The 23,247-nt window shown below is 39.3% G+C and overlaps 1 protein-coding gene and 1 long non-coding RNA gene across 2 annotated transcripts in view; one reads left to right on the top strand and one right to left on the bottom strand.

The window, feature by feature from the left end:
• Positions 1-14,316, bottom strand: part of LOC131993166 (uncharacterized) — a 99,789-nt gene extending 85,473 nt beyond the window's left edge. The window contains exon 1 of the long non-coding RNA XR_009396285.1: positions 13,963-14,316. This is a non-coding gene — a long non-coding RNA (uncharacterized LOC131993166). The remainder of the gene's footprint in view (positions 1-13,962) is intronic.
• A 635-nt stretch (positions 14,317-14,951) lies between these two features.
• LOC131993163 (G-protein coupled receptor 26-like) lies at positions 14,952-21,391 on the top strand. The gene is made up of 3 exons (XM_059358934.1): positions 14,952-16,445; positions 17,339-17,452; positions 18,663-21,391. Exons 1-3 carry the CDS (start codon positions 15,775-15,777, stop codon positions 18,937-18,939), a joined length of 1,062 nt encoding a protein of 353 aa, XP_059214917.1. The 5' UTR covers positions 14,952-15,774; the 3' UTR covers positions 18,940-21,391.
• Positions 21,392-23,247: the final 1,856 nt, after the last annotated feature.

Genomic DNA, 23,247 nt, shown 5'->3' with positions numbered 1-23,247 from the left:
AAGGATGTTACCTCAGTTGGTCGTCTGCTGGTGAAAGCCAGTAAAAGCATGCTCCCACAGCTTCAGGGCAAAACAAGCTGCAGTGCAGCTTGGCTATAACCTATACACCTAGATCCTGGCCAACAGCTCTGGCATGTGAGTTTGCTTTGCGCTTCGTCTAGTTTTACAAAGAGGGGTTTTAAGTGCAATTCAATTCACAATTTCCTCTTTTAGCTCTACAGTGAGATACACTCTCCGAAATGTAGCCCCTCTAACCCACACCAGCTTCCTGCTCAAAGACACAAAAGTGTACACTATGGAAGCAGTCAAGAATTCAGATAAGTGCAGAATTAAACCCAATTTCAGATTGACCCCCTTTCCATCTGCTTAATCTGCTTTAATCGGACAATAATACTTTATTTATCCAGAGCGGGGGTAGAATCGCCCATTGGTAAGATGGAGAGGTTGCACTTTTAAGCATTTAGATAATGCAGAAAGTAATCCTTGGAAAAGTTGAGAAAGTGAATATAGGAAAAAGAAAGTGATAACAGGGAAAAGACGGAAGAGAGGAAAGGATGGAGAAGAGAGAGCAGGAGCAAGGGGGGAGGGGGGTTATCGGGCCACCTGTACCTGAGGTAAAGAAACACCGTCAGAAATACTAGGATAATCCTCTTGGTTTTAAAATGCTATGAAAGATTAGGTAAACAGTGCATTTGATTAATGGGAAGAGAAGTCAATTGGCCATGGAGCGTGAAGCAGCACACAAGGCTCCTTTCATATCATCGCTGCTGCTGCTGAGAGCAGAGATGGTCACAGGGATGTCTTGGCACGGACAAGATTTAGCAAATGCCTCCCCTGGAGAGAGTACAGTCTCACACTTTTTCAAGATTTGGAAACTTGAGCGAGCATGAGGAAGTATTAATGTGTGACACACAGAGAGACATTTAAGTAGATAAGGAAATGGACGGAGAGTGATTAGGGATGATACCATTCCGGTTTTGATGACAGGATTTCATGCAATGCTACATGCTTTACTTACTCATCCCTGAAATTCTGAAACCGACTCCTGATAAAAAAGTGGATTTCTGCAGCCTCCCCTCCTGATCCCTCTCTCTTTCCTCTCGGCAGGTAAAGGTCAGCTAGCCCAGGTGCTTGCCCTCCACTTGACTCCTTTCCAGCAGACTGTGGCTAAAGCAGAATCTGCAGTGAACCATTCTAACTCAATGTCATCTATGCATGATCAAATCCCCCCACAACAGCTTAGCCGGGCCGAGCCAAGGCCTCGGGTCTAGGGCATTAGTCCTGTGGCAGTTAGACGGGTGGAGGAGCAGATTAGACTGAGAAGCTCATTCAAAAGTGTTTGTCACCTGAAAGGTCTTAAGAAGGAACCAAAAATATCGCTTGAACTCACAACTGTGTTTATATGCATTATAATTCGGGAATGGTCAAACTCCTTGACAGACAAGACTGTCAATAATGGACAATACTGCAAATATACATTTTAGAAATTCTCAATGAGAGACAGATTATAGTTATGACAAATAAATATGCTACACTTCCACATCTTTCCTTTCCACCTCTTATCTAAAAGGCTACATCATGCTTTATGCTGCAACTAGGGATGGGACAATGTATGACACTATCTTGAATTGCATGAAAAAACAACAACTCTTGCAGTAGGTTGATCGTGGTGGATTTTCCATAGAGGGATAATCGTGAATATCCTTACATGTGTGATTTCAAACAGATGTCTAGCTCGCAAACTTAGAAATACATTGATTGCCTGATTTATTTTGAACTACCACAAGGGGAGCCTGCATATTTCCACTCATTCCAAAATCCTACACCTGTCACCATGGCTGAAGGCTTGCCAGTTCTATCCCCCACAAAAAAACAGCTAAATTGGATATGTGGAAATACTGGGAGTTCCTAACTAAAGAACAGGAGAAGAGATGCCCACCTGCACAACCTGCAGGCTGACAGGACCCGGACGGTGCAATTTGAACTCCTATCTCTGTGACCACCATTCACTCTAAATAATTGTTTTTTAAAGTTGCTGTAAAGAACATTTAGAACATATCTGTTGTTCGTTGTGTGAGCTAGGATTGCCTTCACACAGCTTTCTTTCTTAATTCCAATTTGTCACAACCAGCATAATTTCTTAACGCACTGGGTAGCCCTACGCAACTCAGCGGACCGGCCACCACAACCAACAAAAGACCAGAGAAACTCAGATTAACACACACATAGGGAGCATGACCTTTTATTCTGGTCAGGACGCCGTACCACGACTATATCTTTACATAGCAAATAGCTGTTTGCTGCTATATTAATGTTCTGAATGTCGTTATGTCGTTATGTCAGTATGTTTTAGTGCCATTTTGATCATCATAGGGATAATATCTTGACACAATTATTCTAACTATGATAATCCTGACAATAAATTGTGATGTAGTGGTTAACACTCTTGAAAAAGTCCACCACTCAGACACCAGGAAAATATATGTTTATACTACATAGGCCCAAGGAGTTGAGTAACCATGTGACTCTTACTTCATAATATCTTTATACCTATGCACACATGCATTTACTTCCTTCAAGGCAACCTTAAATGCTGCAATGCTTGTTTAAGAATTAACTAGAAAGCTGGTTAAATGCCGAACACAGTAAACAAAATGATTTGTTTGGTTTGTTAAAACTCTTGACCTCGACCCGCAGCACATTCTTGACTGACTGACTGACATGACATCAGAAGGAAAAGTTTACCATGAGAAGAGCGGTGTCATTACGCACTTATTGTCCTCGACAGCTGATTTACCTAATTGTGTGTGCTTAAAAGAGAGGACAATATCATGAGACAAACAGCTCCATTGTTGTTTATACGTAGGTTTACTTTTAAACATATATTTCCATGTATGCAAACAGACCGCTCGGACTCAACATGCTTCAGGATACCAGAGAATCCACAATAGCTGCTAATCCCCAACTGCAGCCAGAGGCAGCATAAGCTCTCCTGTCTTTCCTGCTATCACCTCCCTATTTACTGCCATGCCATCCCTACGGCGCTTTCAGCCACTCTCCTTCTCTTTCTCCTTTCCTCTCTCTCCATCCGCTAATCCTCTTTAAGGACATTACCTGCTAATATATCCAGTCAGAAGGTATAAAAGCCCGGCTATCTCTTTACTGCCATCGGCGGTACGCTAAATAGGCCTTTAATGGAGGGAGGCAAATGGGGGATATCGTGGTTTTGACCCCAAATACCATTCAGATCCTGGTCTAGCTGAGTGGCTGTCTGAGGTGTAGCATGTGTTGGGTCACAAGGAGCTGAGGGAGAGAAAAGGGATGATGGTAAATTAGTTAAAGTGTGGTTGGCCTTCAGTGTTTGAGACGTTTCAACAATTGCTTCCTGTGTCATTCGAGAGGGGTTTGTTAAAAGCACATATATTACCAGGCTTTTAACTTGTGAAATCAGGAGCTAGTAGCAAATCAAGACTCTTTTTAGAACCATTTTACATTACAGTTTTAGTTACACTTATGTCCTAGATTTCAAAGCCAGATGAAGCAACTTCACACACTGGTGCCCCCACATGGCAGAGACAGGTAACTGTAACTTCAATATCCACAATTAAAACCCACTGCATTTTATCCATCCCTTTGTATTTTGTCTGTTAAAACTGCATAGGCAGAATTCTGTGCATTTGACAGGGAACCCCAAGACCTCAATACATTACTATCTTAAAAACCACAAATTAAAACAGGAACAGAAAGCAAAACAATGAAGTTGTTAGGATCAAATTTATTGACAAATTCATGAAAAATGTACATGGTAGAATAAAATACCTGTAAGATATGACAAAAATTATAACTCGAGTCTTTGCTTCATTTGTCCATTTGACTGTTTGTTTGTGTGTTGTCATTGATGGTATTTGTATTTTGCTATTAACACCTGATATATTTTATGTAACTTACACTTATGTTTTATCAATTATATCCAATCTACAAAGCAGAAATAACAGAAATGTGAACTGCGGCTGAAGTGTTCTTATTGAACAGTTCTGTTGACGATTTGGGAAAACAAAACAAAGAGTTAGTTCTCTGTTCCTGCTTATAGCCGGTTAACCTGCAGACCTCCCTGACCAACAAAGTTCAGTGGTTGACTTGGCCCCGAGGCAGGGCAGCTGTTCATCTCACTGCTAATGGAGTGCCACTGACATCACTTTAATGAGACAGCACTAATGAGTGCTGACAGCTCAGACAGCACAGAGAAGTATCAGCTCACCTCCACCAGGTTCAGCTGGCAGAGTTCAGAGAGCAGAGAGCGCCCTCCTCTGGTCAAAATAGGACACGACCACCAAGAGGACCAGAGGTGCTCCAGCAAATACATTCCCCCTGTCATTTCCTGTCTCTGTCAACTCGAAATCTCACTCTTTATTTTAAATTTTCAGGATTTACTAGGGTAATCTTTGAGTCTAGCCAAATGATAACCAATAAGAAATGTGCTCATATAGTTGTTACTTTTATTATTGATAAAAATAACGAAACAAAACTGCATACCCTTTCTGTTAAATCATTGTTTTCTTTTCTTTTTCTTCTTTACTATAGCACCTTTTTTTACTATCCTGCTGCCATGCTGAATGTACCATCCTCTTAGTGGAATCATGCCCATTAAGTCATCCTTATTTTGATGATGCATATATGTTTTCCATTTTTATCCTAATTTCATGTTTTAAGTGATGATATGCACTGGAATTTGTAGGAATCCCAGTTAATTTCTGTCCGAACAAAGCAACAAAATGTTAAAAGCCATGTAGTTAGGCTCTCGGGTGGACGAGCAGTGAGACAAATATCTACAACACGAATTGCAAAAAAGTTGGGATGCTGTGTAAAAAGTAAAACTTTTTTTTGTTAGAATAAATAATTGCATGAGAATGATTTATAGTCTGTGAGTGAGACATAGATCTACATCTACATCTGGGATAAAAACTTTTTTTAAAAAACATTTAAAAAAAACAACACAAAAAACGAAAATGCATCATATTTACAAAATATGTGTTTTTGCTAGAACAATAAATATATTGTCTTTGTACAGTTTTCAACATATGTCAAAAAGGATAAGCAAATTATCACATATTTCTGTTTTAGACCCCTTACAAACTTTTTGGGAATCCTGGTTGTAAATGATCACATGTGGAAAAATCAAGTGCGACTATAATAAATAATTTTTAGTAAGTGAGTAAATAAAATATTTACCCACTCACTTAATCTGAGAATTAAATAATGTTTTAATACTTTATTTGTAATAATATATTAAGTCATACAATTACCATTTCAAAGCAATCCGTTTTTCTGTTTCATATCATTTTCGGTCCACTAGAGGGCAGCACTGTATCAAAAGTCTTGAGCTATACAAGGTCAACAAGACACGACAAGTGCATTTGTTACAGTACATTTCTAATATTCAAATCATATAAATGGATTATGTCTATATCAGCTATCAGGAACTCTGTAAAAATGTTACTTAAACATTTTTATGAAAGATGTCAAAATCATTTAAAGCTGTTTTCCCTGGCCATCGGCGTGTGCTCAAACAGCTGCATGTGAGCGTAATGGTTTATAGCAGCAGCAGTCCCGACTGTCAAGGAGGAGCAGGGGACAGAGAGATCAGCACATCTATCCACCCACACCCCAGACAGTGTGGGTGTGATGATCAGTGCCACGACTGTATGACAACAGTGTCCTTTTATCACAGCGAGTAGACTAAGCTAGCTTTAATCATTCCCCACAAAGTGGCGCAGTAACTTCTCCACACATCATGCCGAGGCCTTACACAGACCTTTTCAATGAGGCAAGAGGAGTCAAGGAACCAGTTAAATTCAGCCATTTAATCATATTAAATCTCATGATTCCTTAATGTCTCTTACAGTGTTTTCCAGAAGGTTATCAAGGAGTTAGATGCATATATTTGGTTGGGTTGGTTGGGATTTGGGGGTCCTCCCGCAAGAAAATGTTACATTTTTCAAATAAAAAATCTTAATTTTGGACTTTTATTTTGGCCATAAGATCTGTGTAAAAATTGGGAAAAGCTGAAGCAGATGATAAACAACATTCAAAAAGCTTAAAGACAACACTGGTGACCAATTACCATCATTAGATCTGTGAAAAGTAATTTAGTGAATTTTGTTGCTCTCCACATTGATTTTTACATTTATTCAACTAAGATGGGTCCCACAACTGCACTCAAGTTATGAGTTATGGCACACTGACTGACCTTCTGAGCCTGAGCATCAGCCTGGACTGAATCATTATCAAGGTTTTACATTTTCATTCCTTTTGACATGTTTTCTTTCTGTCAAAATACCAGCTGTACCTCTCTGAATGATGCTGCACTAGGTTTCTGGAAAAATTACCCCTCTTTCACCACTTAAAGGGACAGTGTGGATTTTTTTGAAGAGGGGTTGCATGAGGTATTTATCCATAGTCAGTATATTACCGACAGTAGATGAAGGTCGGCGCGCCCCCAGTGATGCACTGCTGTAATGTCAACATCAGGTAAGTATACTGTATATGTTATATTTAGACAATTTTAACTGCTTTAACCCTTTCTAACGAGAACTGAAGCTGTTATATCCATTAATGCTGTCGTCAAAGCCATCAGACATGTTTGGCAGAATCAGAAATTTGACCTTGTAGAACAATAGAAGTTGCTAGTGTACTTCTTTTTTTTCATTCATTCATTATCGTTAACCGCTTATCCGCACTCGGGTCGCGGGGGCTGGAGCTGATCCCAGCTGACATTGGGCGAGAGGCGGGGTACACCCTGGACAGGTCGCCAGACTATCACAGGGCAGACATATAGAGACAGACAATCACACTCTCATTCACACCTACGGGCAATTTAAAGTCACCAATTAAACCTAAGTGCATGTTTTTGGACTGTGGGAGGAAGCCGGAGTACCCAGTGAGACCCCGTGCTGACACGGGGAGAACATGTAAACTCCACACAGAAGAGTCTTGATCAATTGTTTTTATAATAAAAAAAATTGTATTGTGTGATTTTGGTGAATCAGAACTAACATCTAGGTCACACAATAACACAAACCTTTTCAAAACATCAATAGACGACCAACTTCTGTGATCGACAAGGTAAAATCATTGTTTTTGTAAATGGAGTCTGGTGGCTTTGAAGAGAGAATAAATAATAGCTTTTGGTTCTCTCTTTGAAAAGCCTGTGTGACAGCAAGGTAAAGTGGTGAAAATATTATAATATAGCATACACTTAAACCAACCCTTTTTTTTTGTTTGGCCTTTTTTAGGTAGTTAAATTACGCTTTGCTGCTGCCCCCCGTCCACATCAGTATATTGCTTAGTTTCTATGTCAGTACTCGTCCTCCTTCTCTACTGTAGGTAATACAGTAGCCCCCCTCAGACTGCCGTTTCAAGCCTCAATATTTATGCCTCTGGGATGTTTCACCTTCAATCTGAATGTCCCAGAGGCGTAACTGTGAGGATACTCACACTTGCCACTCATTCACTCAGTGTGATCTGCAGTGTCAGGTGTGTGTGTCACTGATCGCCCCTGATTTGGCCCAGGTGTGTGAGGCCTATACATGTAGTTGGGTTCCAGTGCTCTGTGCTGACACATTATCTCACCTTCAGAGGCAGTGAGAGCATCACCTCTTCCCCATTGATGCATTTAGAGATTATTTTGTGTCTTCCAGTGTGCTGGTTCTTTATCCAGGGTAGTTGTCAAACCAATCTCTTTGTGTTATTTAAAGGCTTCTTTGACAGCCATTTTTGTGTTTTTGTTTATAAGTGCTATTTTATGCCTCCTGAGTTCACTTCTTAAGTCAACTGCTCAACAGCGGTGGTTTTGTTTCTCCTTCTCCTGATCTAAGCCTTTTTATTTAAAGGAGCTTGTTATTCCTTTTAATTTTGTCTCATTTAGATATTTCCCCCTTTCCCATCCAATTGCATGTGATTTTTATGGTTATCTCTCTGGGACAACTTTAAGATACCCCAAGTCTGCATCTGTGTGTGTCCCATACCTCATCCCCCTGACATTAATGGGAGGATTCGAATCATGTTCAGCAAAATGGAGAACAACTTTGCTTGAGTATGTAGAATCTTTACAGCGGGAAACAGCAAGACGGGCAGTTCTTCCGCCATCACTGTTTTGAATACACTTGCCGCTGCTGTAGTTTATTGTACATATACCGCCGCTAACATGGCATTACTGTCTCCTCCCACTTCGTTTTGTGATGCTGGATTGCAATGTGAATGTATACGCCAATATTGATGCAGAATTAGTATGAAATTATGGCAGTGCTTGTGACAGGACTTTTACAGAAATTTAGAATGAAAATGGCTTCTGACTATGGATAAGTCATACGACCCTACTTAAAAAAAACAAAAAAAACTCTTTAAACCCTTTACTACTAGTGCTGTGAACACCTGAAACTTTCATTCCACATCCACAATTGGAGAGTGTAAACAATTCTTTGTCAACAATTGCAGAACTAAGCCAAAATTGTGCTGTAACACAAAACATTTGCCTCTCACAAGACTTTTTGTCTCATAGCTGAGATTAGAAAAAGTGAACTAATGAAAAAGAACTCGACAGGTAACTGCTACAAGTCATTTAATAGCCCTGTGATTTTCTGATAACCTGAAGTGAGTGGAGCACATTAACTAAATGACACCTTGTAATCAGAGATCTCACCTCCTGTCGGGAGGGCAGCCAGCTCAGCCAGGGATGGAGAGGTTGTTATATTAATTTGAGCCTCAGAAGCCTTTCAGTCCTGCACTTCAGAGGTGTTTTATTTTATGTAATAATTGCTAAATGAACGATGGTACACTAACATTATAACAGCGGAGGAACACAGACGACAGAAAAGATTAGGTTCGGAAACAGTTAACATAAGAATATTTTCCAGAACTATTTAATTAGGCATTGTGTCTTTTTTCTTTAGAGTAGCAACTATGAGTAGCAGTATAATATAATTATGTAAAGGCTATAAAAAGGGCATCATAGTGGAGCCCTTGATTTATTTTTAGAAGTACTTAGTCAGATAAACTGTATTTCCGCACTGTGTTTACAACAAAACATCCCCTCCAGAGATTAATATGCACAAACATATTTGCATGCTCTTGATTGTGCCGTTGCTCCTCTGAGTCACCAGTTCAACGTATGAAAGCATGAATCATGACATGGACAAACAGCTTGGCTGTGGATGTGGATGTGAAGCTTGTTCCACAAAAGTGAGACGGCTGTCCAAGCACTAAACAAACAAAGAATAATACGAGAAGACAGCCTCTGAAATTGTGCATGAGCCAGTTGGGGCTGCAGCCAGGCGTGTGTTTATGCAGCCACGGGCACAAGTCATCTATTGCTGGAACTGCTGCATCACATACTGTATGTATACTATAGCCTTTAACATGCTTATTATGATGTTTAATGGACTAACTTGTTCTCTTTTTTTAATTAACAGCTGACTGATATATCTGCTATGAAAGACAGGTTTAAGATTTCTGTCTTTGTAGAAACTAATTCCCAGAATTGCAGTTTAGAGACACAAACAGATTTAAAGCAGTCCCATAATAATGGAATAAAATGTCTCAGCTTCAGGAACATACATCACAAATGCACACATTTATCTAATCACAGTGTGAAGGTCCTGACATGTACCATCATAATCTCTCATTAAGATTCCCCGCTTCGTTTAAAAAAGAAAAAAAACTACTAGGAGCTGCTTGCTGTCATGCTTGTGTACAGCGATGTCACACTCATTACCAGAGAAAGGACATCAAAGCAGATGGGCGAGCGTGATTAACTGCGCCTGGAATGGCTGCGAGAATTTATGTACAGCCAAGATACAACCAGCCATTTGAGGTTCAGCCAACGGGAAAAACCACCGCCTTTAGAGCTACAGTAAATTCAAGATGAAAGTGGTTCTGCATCTAACGAGAGGCTACACAGTCAGCGTGTTTTACAGGTGTGGACGAGTGATACAGTCAGAGGGAGAAAAATGCAGATAAAGATACAAACTGTACGACTTTGAAGTCAGCTGTCATGGTCAAATTGGAGTTAAAATCATAACTAACTTCAATAACCAGACCTAAAGGCACATTGATATTCTAAATAACCGTGAGCTTTGTTTCAATGCCAATATGTATGGTTGCAACTTATCGAAAAACTGTGGTCGATAAACCAGCAACTGTGCAAGTAAACTAGAGCTGCACACAATAGGGAAAAATACAGTGCAATTTCCTATTTCAATATCATATGTTTCACAGGTCATTTTCCCCCTGCAATATGAAAATATAGCCTTCAGGACATTTCCCCCTCTATAGGGGTCCAGGAGCATGCTCTCTTGCAAGAAAATGTTTTTTAAAATCAAAGCTGAGGGAGGCAGGATTATTTGGCATCATTAAGCAAAAATGCCCCAATAGTTTTTAATCTAATTAGATAAGAGACACCTTATTATCATCTGTCTATCTACAGTGCAGTGCACGGTTCATGAAGAAGTGTCAGGTTCATTACAGGTGACAGACACACCTACATTTACCCAAGTTACACCTGAGTCCAGTCTTTAAGGAAAGAACATAGCAATATATTGGAAAAAAAGGATTGTAATATTAAATCATCATAATATTCAATCGTCTTTCAGTTGGTTAGAAAGTGTCTCAAGGCAACAATCTTATCACATCATGCACACTCGATTGTGTCTCTGACAGCTCTAGGAGCAGTTGAGACGTCTGAACTCATAATTGTGATGCCAGCGAACTGACATTAGAAAATGTCCTTAAAGTAATTTAAAGTAAAAAAGATATGGGGTTACAACCCAAACATTAGCAAAACTCCAGTTTCCAATTTCATTTAAATGCTTGAGTATTAACATTTGCTACTTATGTTGACGATGCTGGCTGCCACTATTTCCCCCCTCCACTGCCTTAGTGTCAGGCAGTCACATAGTCACATAGTAGACCTATTAACCCAATTTCAGTATTTTGTCCCAACGAAACCAAATGAAAACCTGGAAGAATAACATTAGTCAGCTAGCTATCTAGCTACTGTCCACCGGGCTACTGAGAATTCTGCTCATGAGAAAAAATACTTTTGAGATAGCTGTAAGTCCATTCCACTACATGTCTGGTTAGTTAAATAAGTGTGAAATTGACTGACATGGGAGCTGAAATGAAGAGGGATCATTTCTCCATTCGTGTTATACCCCAAAGCTAATCCTACCAACAGTCCAGTTTCAAACAAAATATGCACCTATGTAGGTAAGTGTAAGGCTAAAATACAATTAAACTGTACACAATATCTGGTCATTTTAATTAATTTCCAGGTGTTTCCATGACTGGAGACCTCTCTAAATGTTAAGGGTTTCCAGGACATGTGTGAGCCCTGAAACTTTCTCAAGTTATATATTTTTATCGGGAAAAATAGTCCACCAAACAGTATAAAACAGGAAAGCTATCAGAATATATATTTTACAATGGTAAAAAAACATTTGTTGTAAATGTGACAGAAAAAATGTACAGGTGTCTGCAGAAACTTTTTGCAGGGTGGCTTTGTATAGCTGCAACCTTTCACCTCATTAACTCAAAGTCTGACGGCAAATGAATCAGAACTTTATCTTATTTAGTGGAGCACTGCAGAGACTTGATTCTGTATTAAAAAAGAAATCCAATGTAGTTCCACCGTCTGTTCCTTCACTATGAGGAAACGGCTGAAGTAAAAAGCCTCCCTCTCTCTCTCTGCGGAATTAATTAGAAAATCTGTGCAGCCATTATTGGCAATTTGTCATTACTGATAATTTAAAGGATGGCTAGACAGGGGCACGTGTGACTACTATTATAACAAATAGACTGGTTTCTCTTATCCTTGTAGCCAGACAGGGGAGAAATCTTTTTCAATTAAAAACTGTAGATCACATCCGTGATTTTGCTCCTGGAACTAATCTGAGGCAAATCTTTTTTTTTTTTCCTTTTTTTTTTTTGCAAATGAGTAATTTTAAATTTCATCCTTACTGGGGGGGTCTCATTGAGCATGTTAATTGAATTTTTTAAAGAGCTAAAATGTATGGTGCTGTGTGACAGTTGTAAATTAGTCTATTCAGAGAATAGTTGAAAGTAGAAACTTGTTTTATTACTAATATAATATCATGGTCATATTTCTCAGTTTTCTCATAGAAGGCTCATTCTGTTTTGATACAACCACCCACTTCCACAGCACATCACCGTGACGACAGGATGACAGCGAATCATTTACGTCTTCTACCATCCAACCCCCTTCCTCTGACATCATGTTCTAATCTATCGGAGCACTAGATCAGTGGAGTTAACTGCAGTGACAAGATTTAGACTGTCACAGAAAATATACTTCCTACACTATCCACTGCTTGTTTGACAATGTATGCACTTTCTGGCTAAACTTGTAACTGTCAGTATGCATCCTGGGTCCCAGTACCCTCCATCCAAAGCTGTGTCCAATTTGTTTGATAGCAGGATAAATGCATTATTTAGTTTTTTTAGATTTTTTGTGTAACTTTAAACATGGAAATTCACATGCTTTTCCCGTTTTAGGCTTCAAATTAACAAGAGGAATTTGAGTTTAACTAAAACCAGAAACAACTTGTTTATCACTTGTATTCTGACAGACAGAAGGAACTGCTATGCTATCCATCAGGTGCAACACTGTGATAGACTAACTGGGTCAGATATTGAGTGTTGGTGCTCAACACATCAAGCACATTGTCACTGAAGACACAGGGGTGATGAATCCTCTGCACTGTTACCTGCACTATGAGGGCTCTCACAGAGGCTTAGACCCCTCAGTTGTATGTTTTGGCCCAACTGTTTAGCTTTATGCATCTATAGAAAAAATAGCAAAGACAGCTAAATTATTGTCTGAGATACATGTGACTATTGCTTTAACAGTGCTGTTTGCTGTGTGTATAGGTGCTGCGATGTCTTTAGTACTTTAGACAGATAGATAAACAGAGCACTAACTAAGTTGCTTTTTGTGGTTGTATATTACATAATTACACCCCCAATATTTGGACAAATTATTTTGATGCTTGGCAACATCTTTCACAAAACTGTCATGTCTTTTGAGCTGTTTGTAGATGCCTGACAAAACCTGCCCCCTCAAAATTATTCACAGCTCTCTAAGAGAGAATACACATAGAGCATCCTGTCTTACATAGACATGTTTTTGGTTTGATTGTTTTTTTAATTGGGAAAAGTACTTTTTCACTACTCTGCAGAGTTATTAATACAACTGCCTGACACTAGATGTGGACAAATTCAATTGAATAGCAACACTGAAGCTCTACTTGCTTTGCATGTAATAATTCAGAAGTGGGGATGGTGTTATCTTTATAAGGCAGAGAGATATAAAGTATGCCTGAAGCATCACTCTTAAGAACAGTTATTTAGCCATCAGCAAGGTGACTGTGTGCAGTGAATCACAGCCAGAAAGCCATAGGATATTTTTTATTATCAGTGGTGGACTATAGCTAAGTACATTGACATATGAACACATGTCAAAGTACTCAAAACATGTTGCCATAATGATCATCAATGTGTTAATATTAAATAGATGTGAATGATGAGAATTATGATTTGAATACACTAAAATATAAAATAATTGTTTCCTTTAGTACATCTTAATGTCACACAGGGACTCAACTTTAATACCAAAATGTATCACTACACAGGACACACATATTTATACGTGATTTTAATTGTTTTTTTTTAATAAATATTTTTTATTTTTTATTTTTTACTGTGGGTCACTTGGTCATGTTATATGGAAGATGTTCATAAAAATCATGCATCTTCGATGTTAAAATACAATAGTGAAAAAGTGGGCCAAGAAATTTGGATATGTGCAATAGCAGGAAATAAGACAATGTGACGCCATTATGCGCCATATTACGTTTTTTTCCGCACAGTTAAATACAGGTGAGCTCATACCTGTTCTCCTCAGTCTCCTCTGCTTGTTTGTGTTGTCAGTTTGGGTTGGCGTTAGCTGCATTTTCTCACTTCCACCGCATTGTCCTGCTTGGTAATCCTCTGAGAGATGACTGACATCCTCGAAGTCTGTTGTTGAGCAGGTAACATCCCATAACGCTGTTAGCATTTCCACTGACAAGTTGTTAGCTCTGATGAGCCACTCTACATAAGACCTGATTTTTATATATCGCGGCTGGTGGGAATCTATTTTCAAGTTTAACTTTGAATAGAATATTTTTAAACGTGTACTGTAACAGATAAACAACGTCTTCCACGGTGAAACCGCGACAAGCAAATGACACATTTCACCTGGGCAACAGGTGAAACATTTGTGTCACCCGCTTTCATTGCCCAAGGCTGTGGGCATGCGCATTGTTGTTTTCCACACCCCCAGGGCATTTAAAACACCATTTAAACATTATTATATCCAGCCACAATGGTATGGTAATGATAAATAACAGTGATTTATCTCATGTATTAATTTATAATTATAATAAGGTCGTTTATTAAAAGTTAAAACTACACCAGCTGTCAGCAGGCTTTGTTTTGCAGGGGCCATTTTTCTACATCAGCACGTTTTGCACAATAATAATACTTACTGTTTTGCATGTTATGTTGGATTTTTAATACAGGACTTTTAGTGAACACTTTTCCCCCGCTTATTATTTTTGACCTCATGACCCCTATTCCTCCTGACCTTTGTCCTTGTGCACACTGACCAGCAGAGTTGGTCATTATGGCCAATTCCACTGGCGCACACATACTGCTGACAAATCACACATAAACACACACTAGCATCAGCATGTTTTTTAGGTCATGGGCCAGAAACCAAAGTATGCCCTCCCTTGCAAGGCTGCAGGCTGCAAACACACAGTATTGCTGTAGAGTACATCCAGTGGACTAATATATTGGATGTCCAGCTGCACTGCGTCCATTTAAATGGCAATATACAGCTTTTAACACTGCATTGATGAGCTCTGGGTTTCTCTGTTCTGTCGCAATTATTTCAGGGCTGTGGATTCAACTGTAAGTGTTTGCTGCTGGAAAATGTCATTGTATAAAGTGACAATAGTGGTTGTTCAATCTAATCAGACACTGACTTGTAAATTTTCTTTTCAAAAGTAGCAAAGTACACTGTGTGATTTTAATATTGAACTTGACCCAAATATGTATTATTTGCACAAATCACCTCATTACCAAAAACTGCTGTATTCAACGTGATGCTCGTGACATCAGCCTTACCACCAGCCACGCAATCGTGCGTCGTGCTTCTATTTTTTGCACCCAAAAGCTATTTTTGAACGGGGGCTCACCAACGTGCTTCAGACTGTGGCAGAGAAGACGATATAAGTAGCAACAGAAGGCAGAAAGCTTAAAGTACTTTCATGTCCCTTTCAAAGCTGCCATTGTGTCAATGCGCAATTGCGCAGCCGGGAAACCCAGAGCAGTGAGACCAGAGGCAACAAGGGGGCTTGAAACTACTGCAGCGTGCCTCTCTCGAGAGGGAAAAAAAGCCTCCTGCTGTGACCCCGTTCTCATGACGCGGACTTCCAAATTTTCTCTTGATAATCAGGTGAGCATTGCCTCTCTATGAATTCTCTGCGACTTTATCGTGGACGCTAGTGGAGGGATTGAAGACATTTTGGAGCCTGGGGACGGCAAGCATGACAGTGTATTGGACTCATATGTGTTGTGACTGCAACTCACGATGACAGTTCGCATCAGGACTGTGGATGCACTCGTCAAAAGTGCGGATATTTCAGAGGAAGCACCATGGACGCAGCGGACATAGTTGCTTCCGTTGTGGTTTTCGGAATTATTATCGTGTCGCTGCTGTCCAACGTGGTGGTGCTGATCTGCTTTCTGTACAACCCGGAGATCCGCAAACAGGTACCCGGGCTTTTTATCCTCAATTTGACGTTTTGCAACCTGTTGTTAAGCGTGTCCAACATGCCACTTACTCTGGTCGGGCTCATCACCACGGGGCACCCCGGAGGCAGCGGCTTTTGCCAAATTGTGGGTTTCCTTGACACTTTTCTCACCACTAACTCTATGCTCACCATGGCAGCTCTCAGCATCGATAGATGGGTGGCGGTGGTGTTCCCCCTCAGCTACCACTCAAGAATACGGCACCGGGATGCAGTGATCGCTCTGGCGTACACGTGGATACACTCACTTTGCTTCTCCACGGTGGCCACCTGCCGCTCCTGGGTCGGCTACCATTACCTTTACGCATCGTGCACTCTCTGCAATGTCAGGGCGAAAGGAGCCGGGACGCAGTTCATCGTTTTCACCGTGGCTCTGTATTCCCTCACATTCCTTCTCACGCTGATCGTGTTGTGTGTAACGTACCTGAAAGTGCTGAAAGTTGCAAGGTTTCACTGTAAACGCATCGACGTGATCACTATGCAGACGTTGGTGCTGCTCGTGGATATTCACCCCAGGTAACAATCATTAGAGATGCATTAAGTCTAACCCATTTGTCTTTTTAATGTATGTGTCCTTTTCTGCCTTTTAGAAGAAGCATTTTGACCATGTGGTAAAATCAGAACATCCTCTAAAGGAGTTTTAGACATGTATTTTTTTAGACACAAATAATGACCAACTAAGAGCACTGAGTGTGTTCATATAGATTACCAACAGGAAATATTGTAGATTTTCTCTCATTTGCCTTGCAAACAATGCAAAATCAATTAGTTTATGAACAGAAACTGAATCAAATGATTGATATTTTAATGATGATATAATGTTGATCAAAAACATTTTGTTCCGGCTCCATATTGAGAATTTTTCAAATTTTATCTAATGTATATCTTTTTTCCTATTTTGGACAGTTTGTTAGATAAATTGGAAAAAATAAATAATAAGTACAACTAATCTCTGTTGAAAGTAGTTGGTTGCAGTGATCATTTCCTTTCCTGTACTCCAAAAAATATTTTAAACTCATTAACAATGAAAGTTAGTATATACGCATCTTTATGGTGCATCCCTTTAGACATGAATATTCATGCTTCATGAGAAAGACTAAACTGTCAGGCCTGCCTGCAGTCAGTGTGAATATTATCACCTCATCATCCTCGGGTTTTTTTTGCAATTCTATCATTTTCTATCCATCCTGATTTGGTCAAATAATTAAACTTTAAATTGCTCCCCATTTACATAAATAATATCTGAACAGCGTGAAATGTGTCCAACATAATCCTCAGAGATAACAGGGCACAGTTCATTGCTTTCTTCCCGTCCATCCCACATGTTTTCCCTGTGGACAGCTTCATTATGTCTGCATGTCTCTGATCATGCCTCCTGGGTAGATAATGGTGCCTGTGTGCTTTGGCAGTGTGCGCCAGAAATGCTTGGATGAGCAGAAGCGGAGGAGGCAGAGGGCCACCAAGAAGATCAGTACGTTCATCGGCACCTTTGTGGTGTGCTTCACCCCTTATGTCATTACAAGGTGAGCAGGGATTTAAAGTATTGTAAACATTTTGTCTCTCTTTGTGAGAGGGATTTAACACCATGTTCAGTACCTTCAAAACATTTTTCCTGTCTTTTGAATCACAAGATTTATTGGGAAATCTAATGCACACCTTCCAATTCTTGAAGGCAGGTGTGTAGGAGGAAATGTCCAGAGAGAATATTCCTGCACACTATCTTTTGACTTGCAATAACAGGACCAAAGCATATTTAATAAAAAAGTTTATTGCAAGTATTGAAGTGTGCAGGATGTTTTATTCTTATATGAATCACAAGATGAGAGAAAAAAGAAAATGCTTAATATACAGCATCAAGGCGATTGAATGACAGTTCAATTCTGCACATTTTGTCTGTGATGTTCTTGACATCAGATTTTCTTCCTTGTTCAGCTTCATAAGTAGAGCAACTCTCCCAGGACTTTTATATTTGACAGATTACAGATTTCAGTTACCTTGTTGCTCCTAATGTGCTTATATTTGTCTGAATGCTAATGGTGATAATTATTTTTTAATACTCTCTTGTTATCTGTTAACATTGTAAACATTTTTAGCTGCCTCCTTTTCATAATCTCAGGGCTTATTGGTTCTACACACATTTTTAGTCCTTGTCACTGAGCCTCCGCGACTGGGGAGATGAAAGGGAGAGAGTTAGAAAAAGAGGGCGATAGCAAATGAGTCAGTGATGGTATCACTGGCTCTCATTAGTATTAGCCCCAGTATTAGTGGTGGCAACCTGTCAGAAGCTGTTAGAGATGTGGTATGGAAATAGAAAAGAAGCACACTAGGAGCTGTGTGGTGGTGAGACTCGTTAGACTTTAAGGAGATCACGCCAATTAAGAAGACGGATTAAAGACAAAACAAGGCTCCTGTTGGTTTTCACTTTGTCTTTAATTTGATTTATTGGGACAAAAGAAGTGTCAGGCATTGGATTTATTAAAGGATTTTAACCAGCAAGAAGGCCGGAAGCTGTAAAACTGACACCCGTCCGTTGAATTCCCCAACACAGTGGTGACATTTCAGTGAAGTGAAATGATGACATTTTCACAATATTACAGCACTGGGGGGGGGGGGGGGGGGCTCATTTCCTTTAGATGACTTCCACTCCAATTACACTGATTTAAAGATTGGATTGCATTCTGCTAATGGATGCTGTGTGACTTTTTCTATCTATTTTGTCTTTATTTGAGGTAGAATGGTAGAGCTCTTCTCTCCATGGCCCATAAGCCCTCACTGGGGCGTGCTGTCTAAATGTCTGGCCTACAGCAAGGCAGCCAGCGACCCGTTTGTCTACTCGCTGCTGCGCCACCAGTACAGGAAGACCTGCAACCTTCTGGCGAACAAGGTCCTCAAGAGGAGTCCACTCAACTCCTCCTCCCTCAGGATGGAGAACAACGCAGGGAGGATCAACAACAACGCCAACACCACCAACAACATCCAACCAACCGCCAATAAGCCTCTCAGCCAGTGAAGGTCGTCGCTTTCAGAGACAATAAGGGTACTTTACCGTGCTAAAGGTGTCTTGGATTTGAGATCTTACTTTGAGGTAACGGCTGCATACACACCAAACAACTTACTCTCATGAACAGTGTGTAAGATATCTTACGGAAACTTATGCACAACATCTTGCAACATATGACCTATCTAATGTTGTGAAATGGTTGCACAGTGGCAGTTTTAAACAAGGTTAACAGAAGTTTGCGGTTAAGTTTAGGCAGCAACACTACCTAGTTAAGATTAGGAAAAAAGATCAGGGTTCGGATAAAGTAACTACTTCTGTACATAATTGCATAGGTGATATATAACAGAATATATTTAGATATGGAAATTAATTTACAAGGTCCCTTAGAATATCTGTTGGCTTTTGGTTTCACAGGGGAAACATGTTAAAGTGTGTTTGACCCATTAACCAGCGCCTTCTCCCACCCTATACAGACTTTCTCAGTCTTTATAGCATATTATCCGACTTCCTGTTTTGCTTCCCACAAAATTACTATGGCCACTAGAGGTCGTTGTCTATAATAAAAACATCAATATGGGCTTCTTGGCTCACAATAACATGGGTCACATAGGAAATACAGTACATTGCTCTTCGAGGGTATAACTATAACCCCAATTCCAAAAATGTTGGGATGCTGTGTAAAACGTAAGTAAAAACGGAATGCATCAAACTCCAAATGCAGAGTCTATATAGTTTATCAGTTTGAACAAAAAATATGCTGTAGTCAAAAGTTGATTTTGCTTGAATTTTTCACCACAGGGACACTTTCCACATTCAGGACGGGCAGTTTTCACTGAAACACCTGATTTTGTGTGGATGCAGCTGAACACTTCAGAAAATGGGGGTATGATAGTAGAATTACTTCTGTGTGATGGTTTAACATCAGATGGAGTTTTGTTATTTAATTATTTATTGAAGGACGAGGCTGGGAATATTTTACATTCTTTTTACTATCAACAAATCCCATGAACAGACCAAAATCAACAACTGGACTTTCCCAGCCTGTCTGTGCCACCCCAAGCTCATTCATTCCTACTGAGGACATAAATCTTGAAGATAAAATACAAGTAAGTACAATAAAATGTCTTCATATGTCCTTAACCAGCTGGTTGCTGCAGTTTATTGCAGCTGACCCTTAAACAGAAGTTAAAAGCAAGTTTGTAGGGGACTTCTTTCAACAGGAGATTTGGTACACTTGCAACTATTTCCAGCAGCCAAACTCAAAATAAACGTCTCAAAAACATCTCAACCAGTGCAAAAGTTTGGCTCAAAGTATTTTTGATAGTTTGTGTAGGGATTATCCCTATAAGGCAAAAAGGGAAATCATTTTCTGTACAATCAATTCATTGAAATGTATAGAATATCCTTCAAAGGAGAACAGACTGACCACATCTGTGGGTTGTGTGTGTAGTTTGTAATAGCATTAAGTATTTCATTAAAAGTGTAATGTCGTCTTTTTCTGCAAAAACAAAGTTTCTAATGCGATAATTTTGTAGCATACTGGTAAATGTGTCTCAAATAGCCTGTGTAACATGGAAAGCAAAAATTGACTAAGTTGTTTATTGTGTCATTAGATACACAAACTATAAGTGAACCCTCACTTAAAAAGCAACTAAATCTTTAGTATTGTCATTCTCGGATGCAGTGTTTTACAGTTTGGTTACATTGGTAACGTACAAGAGTAAACATAGGAGTACTTTCATTACCTCAAGTCAGTATAGTTGTATATCATATGGTAAAAACCAATTTAAATGTAAACATCCCACCTTAGCTGAATGGCTGAATTTCTAAATTCAAGCCAAACCTCTGACCTCAGTGATGATTCTCTGGCTGGATTAAGGAGTGTTTGTGTTGAAGGGATAATATATATAAAATAGATTTTGACCATACAGTTATATTGTATGCACAGCAGTGCACCACACTGATGGTTTAATTGAAATGTTGTAGCTGTGAGGCCTGAAATCTAAAGTGCCTTTTAGACTATGAGCACTCTGATTGCATCCAAACACAACAGAGGAAACCTTCACATCATCATTTCCTTGGTATTGCGTGCTGTGGTTAAGTGTGATATTAGAGTTATGCAGTTTGGTCACATTGTAAGAAAGTTGATTTTTGTAATACCACCACATTGTACTGCATCGGGCAAAACAGGGTGAAATATTATTTGAATGTGGTAGCAACTATTCAGTAATGTGTAATTAACATTCCAGCTTGTGCTGTATGAGCAGCTGTGTGACGTCTGGGTTGTAAAAATGATTAATTTTGACAACACTGGCACTTCAGGATGTTGTGTTTTTACTTTACTGTGACAGTATGAAGCCTTTAAAAGGTTTAAAATATTTATTTTTGTCAAAACTGTGTTTTTGCTAAATACATTTGTGATTATATTGCAATAAATGCTGTGCATTTTGACATTTTAAAACCTCACTGAATTTCTTCTTACACATTTATTAATGTCTGTATTCATTGCCGAGTGACCTGAAATGATGCACAGACAGTTCAGCTTATTTTTACTTGAACAATGCTTTACCAAAAGACAAGTCGGCCAAATCTTAACACCTTCATTCTCCCACGCTGATTAAGTCAAGGAGAAGGAATAATTAATTTGAAAAATCATTTAAGATGTGTTCCACCCACCACTGCTGCTGTTGATGTGGCAGCAGAACAAAGACGTTTTATAAAAGCAGTGGGGCTGTGGGTTAAAGGCTTTTTTAATTGTAGAGCTGCTATAGGGAGTGGGTAAAGAAGAAAAGGAGCCAAGAAAAAGAGAGCAAAGTAGGCATTACCTCACCAAGTTTGTACATCTGTGATGGTGCTAAAAGACTCTGCACCCTCCATCCTTTTCATCTTCATCCTGAACCAAATTTCTATAATCTATCCTTCACAAACGCTCTGTTTAATCTCCATCTTTACCCACTTTGACAACAAGTGCGTGAAACAATATCTATTCTTTCTCCATCAAAAGCTTGAGACAATCATGACTTGTCATCCATCAAAGCTGCCTCCACTGGTTTTTATTATTCACCGAGGGGGGGCAAAAGCTGCATTTATCATATCACTGTATTGTGCATGCCAATCAACAACGATTGGTGAAAAGTATTCAGAAAGTTTGGAAGGATCCCCAGTCTGGAGGTGTGCGTACATCTAATCTCCTTGGGAGACTCAGTGAGTGGGTGAGAGACAGACACAAACCTGCAATACACAAAATGCTGCGTGCACAGACCGTGTGATTTAGCCACAGCGCGTAGGAAGTACAGGAAAGCAGAAAAAAGAAGGCAGGGAAGACGAGGGCACTGGCTGACTTCACACAAGCCAGATGTTCGTCCAAATGTGGTTCTCCCAGACTCATAAAGTGAAATTGTCCTCATAAAACATCATCACTGCATGAAGTAAAATATTTCAGTAGGGATTTGAGATGCTAAGTGATTGTTTGTTGAGCTATAAATGCAGAAATATGTTTAAATGTGTCTTGCATATTTTACCCTTTACTCAAGAGACTCAACATGTGTCTTAAACTACATGCCATGCTGCCACAGTGCAGTCATTGTCTCTACATTAAGCTGTATTGTGCAAACTATTACTCTTCCTTATGTCAAATATAGATTTTTAAGCCAAATAGAAGGATAAATTGTGTCCAGATGTGGCGTGAAGGAAGCAGGTGCATTTTATACCATACTTGAGCTGGACAGAGATGTTTTTATCTGTGTCTGTGTTCATTTAACCAACAGAACTCTCTGTCTTTGGATCTGTATTCGGATAAAATACCATAAATTGCCGTGATTTATACCAGAAGTCCCATTGAATCTGATAATTTCTAACCTTGTATTTATTGGCAATTCACTTGTGTGCCTTCAGAGCATCACATTGACTTAATATTGGCATATTATTCATTATAAAGTGTATTTTGTATCCTCATATTGTACTATTCATCATGTGAAAAAAAAAATCATAATACCTGGATGAAAATGTCAAGAGCCTAATAGCTTTTTTTCCTTGAATAGTAAGGAGTAACTTTGGATAAGAAAAAATATCTGTTCCGTCACATTATCTGTCTCTATCTGTCCGTCACTTTTTTGTGCTTTCCCAAATAACATATTTGGATTCAGGTACATCCCTACTGTGCAGAGATGTCATGATCTGTATCTGTGTTCAGCTAGAGGGCCAGAAATGGACATGATTTATACTGTAAGTCACACTAAATCATGCAAATATTGCGTTTTATAACATTTTCAAGCAATGTTTGTGCTTTTAAAGCATAATCAAGTACAATGTATATTT

This window comes from Centropristis striata, chromosome 20 (assembly GCF_030273125.1).
Source record: "Centropristis striata isolate RG_2023a ecotype Rhode Island chromosome 20, C.striata_1.0, whole genome shotgun sequence".
Classification (NCBI taxonomy): domain Eukaryota; kingdom Metazoa; phylum Chordata; class Actinopteri; order Perciformes; family Serranidae; genus Centropristis; species Centropristis striata.
Note: the sequence above shows the minus strand (reverse complement) of the source record. Positions and strands in the feature narration are given on the sequence as shown.

Excerpts from the sequence above, each read along its gene's own strand:
- LOC131993163 (XM_059358934.1), top strand. The coding sequence starts at position 15,775 with ATGGACGCAGCGGACATAGTTGCTTCCGTTGTGGTTTTCGGAATTATT. Across the intron at positions 16,446-17,338 it reads CTCGTGGATATTCACCCCAG|TGTGCGCCAGAAATGCTTGG; the intron begins GTAACAATCATT and ends GTGCTTTGGCAG. Across the intron at positions 17,453-18,662 it reads ACCCCTTATGTCATTACAAG|AATGGTAGAGCTCTTCTCTC; the intron begins GTGAGCAGGGAT and ends TATTTGAGGTAG.